Source organism: Pelophylax lessonae (genome assembly GCF_965119305.1).
Source record: "Pelophylax lessonae genome assembly, chromosome: 1".
Taxonomy (NCBI): Eukaryota; Metazoa; Chordata; class Amphibia; order Anura; family Ranidae; genus Pelophylax; species Pelophylax lessonae.
The window spans coordinates 465,416,058-465,427,828 of record NC_138768.1 but is presented as its reverse complement, the minus strand read 5'-3'; the positions used below and the strand labels follow the sequence as shown (position 1 = coordinate 465,427,828).

The 11,771-nt window shown below is 43.1% G+C and overlaps 1 protein-coding gene across 2 annotated transcripts in view; it reads left to right on the top strand.

Moving 5' to 3' along the window:
* Nucleotides 1-712: 712 nt before the first annotated feature.
* SPMAP2 (sperm microtubule associated protein 2) overlaps nt 713-11,771 on the top strand; it is a 72,976-nt gene continuing 61,917 nt past the window's right edge. Inside the window, exons 1-2 of one of the 2 annotated variants that reach the window (XM_082242732.1) lie at nt 713-780; nt 1,515-1,610. In XM_082242732.1, coding sequence (XP_082098858.1) covers nt 1,522-1,610 — 89 coding nt within the window. In that variant the 5' untranslated portion in view covers nt 713-780; nt 1,515-1,521. Of the gene's footprint in view, nt 781-863; nt 939-1,514; nt 1,611-11,771 lie in introns of those variants that run through there. The other variant, XM_082242731.1, reaches the window with a different exon arrangement.

Here is an 11,771-nt window from a genome sequence, read left to right as displayed (position 1 = left end):
AGAGGACAACAGGGATCTGACAGCTCCGTCTCTGCAAAGTAATGGGCCATACACACTATAAGATTTTCAGAAGACTTTTTCCTTTAGACTTACCAAAACCATATAATATGAAGTCAAACCTAAACACTTTCAATTTGTATGCAATCTGGCAGGCCCTTGCACTACATAGAAAAGGTAAATCTGAAGGAAAAAGTCTTCAGAAAATCTTATAGTGTGTATGGCCCTTTAGTGGAGATGGACCTATCATCTGCCTGCTCTGCGGGGATCGGCGGATCGATCCCTGTTGAGCAGAACAGAGTCCACCGGGCGGAAAGCCCATGTGAAAGGACCCTTAGAGCGCGGGGGATTATCATTTTAGTTTTACATTTATCATTAAGTTTAATCTGATTGCAAGCTGTATGTCCAAAAAATCCTTGCACCTCCTTAAAAAAATCATATTTTTGGTGCAAACTTTATACACACATCTTTTGTCGTGCAAAGGAGCATACATACCAAAACTGTCACAAATCCAGCCTCTATTCCTAATCATAAGCATATATAAAAAGATTTGTACCAATGTTCAAAGTATGTCTTCTTATACAGCTTTTACCTAAAAATAATTTTGTTACCATATTTTGCTTGTCATGCCTATCCTGCTTTGTCACATGACACCCTGGTGCTCTCCACGTGACATTTATTAGTTCCCCTGGAAACCAGAGCATACTCAGTGTCTTAGCAACAGAAAAAGTAGAGAGAAGGCTAGACTCGGAACATGAGAACATCCAGGCACTGATGAATAGGGTAAGTTGTTGTACCATACACATTGAGTAACTTGTATATATTTTATGTATGCAAATTGGTATTATGTGCACTATGTATCTTTAGATACTGCCATGGACAGCTCCCTAGATGTCTGTCTGGCAAGTACATAAAGCATTGACAGATAAGGAAGTTACTGAGTAAATATAATTATTGAATGTCACAGACAGCTGAGCAAACAAAAAAAAAGGTGATCTAGAATGAGTTTAGGATATATTCATAGACTTTTCATTGTAATGTAAAATCAGGCACGACAAGGTTCCTGCATTCTTTTTTTTGTCTTGTGCATACATTTCAAATGAATCTCCAAGTCAAAGCTCACACATGCACAATGGTGTGTGCCTTTTTAATAAATCAGTAAGCGTTCTGATGCCATGGTGTTATGCAAGGCGATGGTTTCCAGAGTTTAGACATTTTAATGCTGAGCACACCCCGGTTGGGGAACCCAGGAGATTTAGGAAGACGATAGGAAAGCAACCTACTTCCCAGTGCCTTCGTATTATGCTGCTTTAATATGTTCACTGTAATGTTTTCGAAAGAGAATAATTATCACCTTGCAAAGTATTTATTTTTAGCTGAGACTTACATAATTGTGCCTGAGTATAGGATATGTTACAAAGCAGCTCAGTTCCCCTAATACCTTTTGTATAGGATTTACGCTGTCGCATTAACCCTTTCTCTGCTTCTTCTAACTGGTTCTACCACTTGTCTTTCAGATTCAGCATGTGTGCAGCTCAGGTCTCTGGTTCTCTAGAAAGTAGTCTGGACGTTCTTGCTCGACCGAAGGCAAATCACCTGAAATACCAAGACAAGTGAGTGATAGACAATTAGGTTTTACTAAAGTATATATAAATATAATATATCTTATTTAGTCTTAAATTAAATAATATAATGTTGCAGCACGAGTGAAAGCATATTATTTTTTAGTTTTTTGATGCCCTTGCAGAGGTATCAGTAGTGAGAAAGTGGTGGTTTTGTGGCTTCTTCTTAAATGTCCCACTCCTCTTGCACTTATAACCTATCCATGGAGTCATAGGTCTCTGTGTGTCTGGTTATTACCAATAATAGGGGCTCATTCAAACAAGCAATAATGTTCATCCTCTGTGCAGAGCTGCTGGCAGATACATGTGCATCCGCCTTGGAGCTGCATACAAGCAGCCAATAGAAGTGGTTACAATGACGTAATCAGGGCCAGTGCTAGACTGTTTTACGCCCTAGGCAAGATCAGCTACTTGCGCCCCCCTCCAAAAAATAAAAAGGGAAGGGGTTAAAAACTGGTTCCTCCATGTAATGCTGTCATACCCAGTGATCCCAATATTCCTCTATGTCACATCAGGGGTCCCTGATGTTCCTCCTGTCATACCTGGAGACCCTGATGTTTTTCCATGTCACACCTGGGGACCCTGATGTTCCTCCATGTCACACCTGGGGACCCTGATGTTCCTCCATGTCACACCTGGGGACCCTGATGTTCCTCCATGTCACACCTGGGGACCTCAGTCCCCCATGGCACACCCAAGGTTTCCAATTCCTCATGGCACACCTGGTGACCCCAAACCCCTGTTACACTTGTGACCCCCTCTCCCCTGGTGACTCAGATTCCCCATGGCATACTTGGTGACCGCAATTCTCTTTCACACCAGGGATACTCCATGTCACACCCAGGGACCCTGATTCCCTGTTCTGGGGACACTTACTGGGCAGTATTATGAGAGTGGCCTGCACTCTGCCCTCGTTCACCATGATCCTGCATATTCCTTCTCCCAGGACGCTCCTCTCCTGGACCACAGTGCTCACCACAGCTCCAACTGGCTCCTGGTGGAGGAAGAAGCAGCAGTCAGAGAGCTCCGCACCTCCTTCATCACCAACATCCTCAAAACATTCCGTTGCCTTGTCGCTTATGCTCCAGTAAAGGTGCCACCCTCCAGTGCCGAGCTCCGGCTCAGGTTCAGCACTCCTCCACTCCCTGCTTAATACCGACCCAGGGAAATGAACGGCTGCCCACCAGCTCAGATTAGAGAGTCACTTCCCGCCCAGGGATTAGGCCACTCAGCTCCAGACGAAGAGGATCATTATGCATCTAGCACTCCGGTGGGCTCCTTTCCTGCCCCTTGGGGCTCCCCCAACAATGGTGGAAAGCCAGGGCCTGGTAGTTCTGCCACTGCCCCAGACACCTGGCATCTTCCTCTGTCCCTTCTTCCTCCCCCACTGCCGCCCCTTTCCTCAGCTCACAAGGATCATTCCTGATGGAGCGTGAGTTCTGACTCGTGGCTGCGCCCCTAGGTGGCAATGCGCCCTAGGCAGCTGCCTAGTTTGCCTAGTGGAAGCACCGGCCCTGGACGTAATCGCATATCAAAATTGAGATCATGGAAAGAGCAGGTGCATGGATCTGTGCACATGCATCCAGGGCTGCTGTTAGAAATTGCGGGGCCCCGTACAGACTACCTGGCAGGGCCCCCCCCAAGAAAATATTAAAGATATATTTAGCTAAAATTACAACAAAATCACTATTAGCAGACACAAATATAACATAACTCACATAATTCCTGCTAAATCTAAAAATGTTAAATAAAAAGAAGATGAGATGAGAAAAATATACAGGCTGGGCAGTTGTAGCTCAGTGATCAGAGAGACAGAGAGAGAAACAAAGTTACAATTTACAAATAAACTCCTGAGCAGAGATAAGTGCTGGAAGGGGGGGGGGCACACAAGGGAGGGGGATTAGTGAAGGGACGACTGTCTCTTTCTCAACAGATAAAAGCTGATAGCAGGGAGAGGGACAGATCAGATTCAGGTGCTGGAGGAAGATTTCTGCATTTGTTGTCCATCACTAACCCCCCTCTCTGTGTGGGCCCCCCTGTGTGCTAGGGCCCCCTACAAGAGGGCTGGTGGTCCCCCCCTATCAGCGGCCCTACATGCATCTGCCAGCCGCTCTGAATGAGAGCCTAAGGCCCCTTTCACACAAGGGAGTCCGTTGGCGGGCTCCGTTTATCTCAGCGGGGGATCGATCCGCCGATCCCCCGCTGAGCAGGCGTATGGCAGCTCTGTCTCTGCACTGTGTGAAAAGACAGAGCTGTCAGGTCCTCGCTGTTCTCTATGAGGGAATCGGATGGAATGGGCCACCTGTCCATTCTCATCCAATCCGATTTGCTGGACGGATGGAAAATAGGGTTTCCATCCGTCCAGATTTGATGGACCAGATCGGATGTCAGTGGACATGTCTCCGCTGACATCCGATGCCCCATAAAGATGCATGGGGTGTCTGTTCAGATCCGACAAAAAACTGACAGGCGGATCTGAACGGTCCGCATGTGTGAAAGGGGCCTAAGACAGTACCCAGAGTGAAGGTTTTATTACATCGTAATTTTTATAATCTAGACACTGAAATTAAAATATAATACTTTCAACCATGAGCTTTGTATAAGGATTTTTTTTTTACAAATGATAGAAACTGGTTTTGTTAAATCTCTGATTTTTTTTTCTTTGTTTACAGTATCTCACAAAAGTGAGTACACCCCTCACATTTCTGTAAATATTTTATTAAATCTTTTCATGTGAAAACACTGAGGAAATGACACTTTGCTACAATGTAAAGTAGTGAGTTTACAACTTGTATAACAGTGTAAATGTTACTGTCCCCCTCAAAATAACTCAACACACAGCCATTAATGTCTAAACCGCTGCCAACAAAGGTAGTACACCCCTAAGTGGAAATGTCCAAACTGGGCCCAACAGGCCCAGTGGCACATGTTGGAATGTTTGCCCTGTGGCGCAGTCTCCACAGGGAGGGGATCATGCTCTGCTTCAGTATGTCACAGTACATGTTGGCATTCATGGTTCCCTCAATGAACTGTAGCTCCCCAGTGCCGGCAGCACTCATGCAGCCCCAGACCATGACACTCCCACCACCATGCTTATCTGTAGGCAAGACACACTTGTCTTTGTACTCCTCACCTGGTTGCCGCCACACACGCTTGACACCATCTGAACCAAATAAGTTTATCTTGGTCTCATCAGACCACAGGACATGGTTCCAGTAATCCATGTCCTTAGTCTGCTTGTCTTCAGCAAACTGTTTGTGGGCTTTCTTGTGCATCATCTTTAAAAGAGGCTTCCTTCTGGGATGACACCCATGCAGAACAATTTAATGCAGTGTGCGGTGTATGGTTTGAGCACTGACAGGCTGACCCACACCCCTTCATCCCATGCAGCAATGCTGGCAGCACTCATACGTTTATTTCCCAAAGACAACCTCTGGATATGACGCTGAGCACATGCACTCAACTTCTTTGGTTGACCATGTCGAGCCTTTTCTGAGTGGAACCTGTCCTGTTAAACCACTGTATGGTCTTGGCCACCATGCTGCAGCTCAGTTTCAAGGTATTGGCAATCTTCTTATAGCCTAGGTCATCTTTAAGTAGAGCAACAAATCTTTTTTTTTCAGATCCTCAGAGAGTTCTTTGCCATGAGGTGCCACTGCCATGTTGAACTTCCAGTGACCAGTATGAGAGAGTGAGAGCGATAACACCAAATTTAACACACCTGCTCCCCATTCACACCTTGGACCTTGTAACACTAACAAGTCACATGACATTGGGGAGGGAAAATGGCTAATTTGGCCCAATTTGGACATTTTCACTTAGGGGTGTACTCACTTTTGTTGCCAGCGGTTTAGACATCAATGGCTGTGTGTTGAGTTATTTTGAGGGGACAGCAAATTGAAACTGTTATACAAGCTGTACACTCACTACTTTACATTGTAGCAAAGTGTAATTTCTTCAGTGTTGTCACATGAAAATATATAATAAAATATTTACAAAAATGCAAGGGGTGTACTCACTTTTGTGAGATACTGTATGCATATATATAATTTTACATTTGGGTAATTGCCAGTATTTCTTTTTTAGCATTTGTTAGGGGTTTTTTTTTTCTGCTTGTAAGCTCATATGCCTACAAACTCCTGAAAACACCTATAGTGTGCATGGACACAGCTGTAACAGGATAACAGCTAGTACCAGCACAAGGGACACTTCAGATTAAATGTATGTATAATCAATTTTGCTGGTTTTTATTTTTTTTTAAACATTTTTTCTAAACTTTGGCTTTAAGCCCTGGTTCACACCAGTGCAGCTTTGAAATCGTGCTACTGCAGCGATTTCAAAGCTGCAGATCAGTGTGACTTGCACCTTGGATTTCATTGCATTTTCCGACTTCATTTAACAGAAGTCTATGCAAGCCGCAAAGAAATCAGAAAAAAAGTAGTGCAAGAATCTTTTTCAAAGTTGCTGCGACGTGCGTAGCTGCAATGTGAACAGTTCCATTGCCGGCAATTAGGTGCGATTTGTAATGCGATTTTAAACTGTCAAACGTTTGAACGAGGGCTTAATAACATAAGTTGGAATATCTCTTTTTAGAGATTTTGTGACATATCAGAACCTGTGCATTTCTCTGCATGATAAATATGGTTAGTCGTATTTTTATGACAGATGTACCAATGGCATTGCCTGGGTCTACCTTATGAAGAGCTTAATAAAAAAAGTTGGTGACTTCTTAGCAACCAGAAACTGTTGAGACAATAAACACATTGGTGAAGAGTATGTAATGCAGAGCACAGCTTACATGGTCCAGCAGTTATGACTTTGTAATGTTCAACATATAGTGTAAAGTGTACTGGTCAGCATTATGTATTGTACAGAACTACTTGTCAAGTAGACCATTCAGAAGCATATTATGTAGAGCACAGATTACTGTAAAATATAACACAGTATAAAAAGTGCAGTGGTCAACAGTAATTTAATATACAGAACTACTTACAGAGTGCAGCAGTCAGGAATATGCAAAAACAGAACAGCATTAAGGCGAACGCAACTTACAGCACAGGCTACAGAGTGCAATGGTCAGAAGTGCAATATAATGTACAGCACAGCTTACAGAATCTTGTAGTTCAGTGTATGTAATGTAGAACACAGCTTACAGAGTAGTCATCTTGAGGATGTAATGTGCAGCACAGCTTGAATGAGGCTGAGATCCTGATGTCATCCATCCTGCCTCTCCAGCTCATCCAATCAGAGAACACCTTGTAGTAATTGAAAAAATACAAGATGGCTGAATTGTGCAGGTCCCAAGAGAGCAACCACCTGTGTTTAGTATACAAACGACAAGTTGTTTGAGCAGTACCTGGTAGAGACCAGCGCTGTCTGCATGTAGTATAAGCTACATACTTCTGCATCTCCAAGTGGCCTTCTGGGTGTCAGAAATTAACAGTTAGATGTATCCAAGCTTGACCACTAAGTTATTAAAAAAGATAATTCCTGGATTCAGCTTTAAGGGAAAACAGTATATTTTCACTAAGCCCACATTTTGAAGTATTTGCATTAAACCAATTATTTCTGTGACTTTCATATTTTAAATTCTGTAGATTAACCACTTGGGGCTCATCTCCCAGCGTCCAAAAAGCTTACTTTCTTTACCACCAGCAATTGGCTGAGCCCACCAATAAGCCCCTGCATATTATTTGCCACCACTTACAAACCCAAATCCAAAAAAGTTGGGACACTGTACAAATTGTGAGTAAAAAAGGAATGGACTAATTTACAAATTTCATAAGTTATATTTTATTCACAATGCAATATAGATAACATATCAAATGTTGAAAGTGTGACATTTTGAAATGTCATGCCAAATATTGGCTCATTTTGGATTTCATGAGAGCTACACATTCCAAAAAAGTTGGGACAGGTAGCAATAAGAGGCCGGAAAAGTTAAATGTACATATAAGGAACAGCTGGAGGACCAATTTGCAATTTATTAGGTCAATTGGCAACATGATTGGGTAAAAAAGAGCCTCTCAGAGTGGCAGTGTCTCTCAGAAGTCAAGATGGGCAGAGGATCACCAATTCCCCCAATGCTGCGGCGAGAAATAGTGGAGCAATATCAGAAAGGAGTTTCTCAGAGAAAATTTTGAAAGAGTTTTGAGTTATCATCTACAATACATAATATTATCCAAAGATTCAGAGAATCTGGAACAATCTCTGTGTGTAAGGGTCAAGGCCGGAAAACCATACTGGATGCCCGTGATCTTCTTGCCCTTAGACGACACTGCATCACATACAGGAAAGCTACTGTAATGGAAATCACAACATGGGCTCAGGAATACTTCCAGAAAACATTGTCGGTGAACACAATCTACCGTGCCATTCACCATTGCCATCTAAAACTCGATAGGCCAAAAAAGAAGCCATATCTAAACATGATCTAGAAGCACAGGCGTTTTTCTCTGGGCCAAGGCTCATATAAAATGGTCTGTGGCAAAGTGGAAAACTGTTCTGTGGTCAGACGAATCAAAATTTGAAGTTCTTTTTGGAAAACTGGGATGCCATGTCATCCGGACTAAAGAGGACTAGGAAACCCAAGTTGTTCTCAGCGCTCAGTTCAGAAGCCTGCATCTCTGATGGTATGGGGTTGCATGAGTGCATGTGGCATGGGCAGCTTACACATCTGGAAAGGCACCATCAATGCTGAAAGGTATATCCAAGTTCTAGAACAACATATGCTCCCATTCAGATTTCGTCTCTTTCAGGGAATACCTTGCATTTTCCAACATGACAATGCCAGACCACATACTGCATCAATAACAACATCATGGCTGCGTAGAAGAAGGATCAGGGTAATGAAATGGCCAGCCTGCAGTCCAGATCTTTCACCCATAGAAAACATTTGGCGCATGAGAAAGAGGAAGATGGGACAAAGAAGACCTAAGACAGTTGAGCAACTGGAAGCCTGTATTAGACAAGAATGGAACAACATTCTAATTCCTAAATTTGAGCAACTTGTCTCCTCAGTCCCCAGACGCTTGCAGACTGTTATAAAAAGAAGAGGGGATGCCACACAGTGGTAAACATGGCCTTGTCCCAACTTTTTTGAGATGTGTTGATGCCATAAAATTTAAAAACAATTTATTTTTCCCTTAAAATGATAGATTTTCTCAGTTTAAACATTTGATATGTCATCTATGTTGTATTCTGAATAAAATATTGAAATTTGAAACTTCCACATCATTGCATTCTGGTTTTATTCACAATTTGTACAGTGTCCCAACTTTTGGAATCGGGTTTGTACATAGGTGCATAGTTAGTTAGGTTGAAAAAAGACGCAAGTCCATCTAGCTCAACCAACTGTTACAGTGGTAGTAAACTCTTAAAAAATAGCCAAGCCCTCTGCAGGTTGATGCCACCACATACTAGCACATTGATAGACTTACCCCTTAAACAGATTCCTTCAGCAGTGTGCTGTCAGCGCTGCTAGATCTTCCATGTTTGCCCAGTCTTCCATCCAGGTCCGTGCTCTCCAGCCATGTGAATGGCCAGGCTGCAATGACTTTACTCAGTCACATGTACAAGGGGGTCAAATTGCAGCATGGCTCTCTCTGCATTGAGGGCCTACTTGGTGTGTCCTGGATGTGGAGTACACTGCGTATGCTCCAGTGACGGGCATGTTTAGGAGATATTTACTGAAACTACAGGTAAGACTTATAACTTACCTGTAGGTTCAAACAAGTACAAGTTTACTATCACTTTAGGCTAGTCATACACTAGTGGTTTTTCAAACAAACATTTATATAAAAATTCTCATCATCGTTTGGTCTATCACTTGATGAATGTCATTCGAAAGTATTTTGAAAACATTTGCTTTTTACATTTGATTTTGGAATAAGTGGCCCTTTCCAAACGATAATTGCATACGCTGTTAGAAATTTGATCGTTCCAACAAACATTTTCCAGCCTGCTCCCTCAAATTTTCTCATCACCGTGGTCAAACACGAACCACAATTTGACCCCCACTAACAATTGGGAAATAGAAAGAATGCTCCTAAAAGGAAAATGTTCAAACAAAATAGCATATGGTCAGCTTTAGACCCCGCAAGCCTGCCTGCTGTGAAGTGTCTGAGGAATTTGGTGAGGATGGGTGTGCGACTCACCTGAAATAAACCAGCTCTTGTCTGTGGACTGCCCCTCCCCCCCCCTCCACTGACTAAAGCCGTCCATCCATGGATCAAAATTGAACTGATGTTTGATCCATGTATATGCAGGTTGGTTGTATCGATCGGCTTTTCTTGATTAGCACCACTGGCTATAGACAGTGTTCCCTCAGAATAGGCGACCTGTCGGGTTAGGTAACTAAAGTGATGTTCTGTCACCTGAATACTTACTGCCCATGCGTTGCAGATTTGCTAATGTGACAGAACACCTGCAGTCAGAAGGTGGCAGCGGACATGTTACTACACCCAGCTACGTCTTGAGTTTCACAGTCATATTAGCAATAAACTGAGCGGATACAAATAAATATAGTATATTGACCACTGGCTATAACCGGTGTTCCGTCAGAATGGGAAACCCATCGGGTTAGGTAACGGAAGTGATGTTCTGTCACCTGAATACTTACTGCGCATGCGTAGCAGGTTTGCTAATGTGAGAGACATTCCTTGTCTGTGGTTTAGAGGAAGTTCCGGGTCAAGGGCTCCAGTGGGCCTGTCCGGATGTTTATGCTTCCTCTTTCCTGTTTCAATCACTATTTAAAGACGTCTCCCGATCCCGATTCCTCCCCCCCTGATGACGCAGTTGCCTGCAAAACATGTAGGCGGAGCTTCAGCACGGTTCGACGTCACAAGCTGGAAGTGCTTTACTGCTACAGTGGTTTTATCGATTCAAGGCTGTTTTATGATGATGTATCTGGTGAGTGCATTTTACTTTCAATAAACATACACCTATGAAAACGTACTTCACCATGGTCTTCCCCCTGTTTTTTAACTTTTGGGAGTGATTGTGCCTGGCTACTTCTACTTTGGGATCCGACATTTGAATTGGGAGCACCTATTGGAAGGCTTTCAGGGTCAATTATCAAGCTTTATAACAACAAGCGTTGTGTGACCATTGTGAGAGCGGTGGTCATACCCATCTGGTAAGAGGCCAGCAGGCTACTTTGTGTGTGGTGGAGGTCTTCACTGTCCCTGTCATTTCATAGACGGATTGTCACACGTTAAGGGTGTTGTCGGTGGACTATACAACCCATTTCGACAGCTTGAAGTGGACTTTCATATATTCATTTACACCATATGTTATTCTATGAGCGCTGTATTTTTTTGTCTATAATGTGACAGAACACATGCAGTCAGAAGGCAGCAGCGGACATGTTACTACACCCAGCTACGTCTTGAGTTTCACAGTCATATTAGCAATAAAGTGAGCAGATACAAATAAATATAGTATATTGACCACTGGCTATAACTGGTGTTCCGTCAGAATGGGAAACCCATCGGGTTAGGTAACGGAAGTTATGTTCCGTCACCTGAATACTTACTGCCCATGTGTAGCAGGTTTGCTAATGTGACAGAACACCTGCAGTCAGAAGGTGGCAGCGGACATGTTACTACACCCAGCTACGTCTTGAATTTCACAGTCATTTTAGCAATAAAGTGAGCGAATACAAATAAATATAGTATATTGACCACTGGCTATAACCGGTGTTCCGTTAGAATGGGAAACCCATCGGGTTAGGTAACGGAAGTGATGTTCCGTCACCTGAATACTTACTGCGCATGCGTAGCTATTGTGACAGAACACCTGCAGTCAGAAGGTGGCAGCAGACATGTTACTACACCCAGCTACGTCTTGAATTTCACAGTCATTTTAGCAATAAACTGAGCGGATAAAAATAAATATAGTATATTGACCACTGGCTATAACAGGTGTTCCGTCAGAATAGGCATCCCATTGGGTTAGGTAACGGAAGTGATGTTCCGTCACCTGAATACTTACTGCGCATGCGTAGCTATTGTGACAGAACACCTGCAGTCAGAAGGCGGCAGCGGACATGTTACTACACCCAGCTACGTCTTCAGTTTCACAGTCATTTTAGCAATAATAAAACTGAGTGGATATAAATATAGTATATTGACATCTGTGATGCTGTTTTGA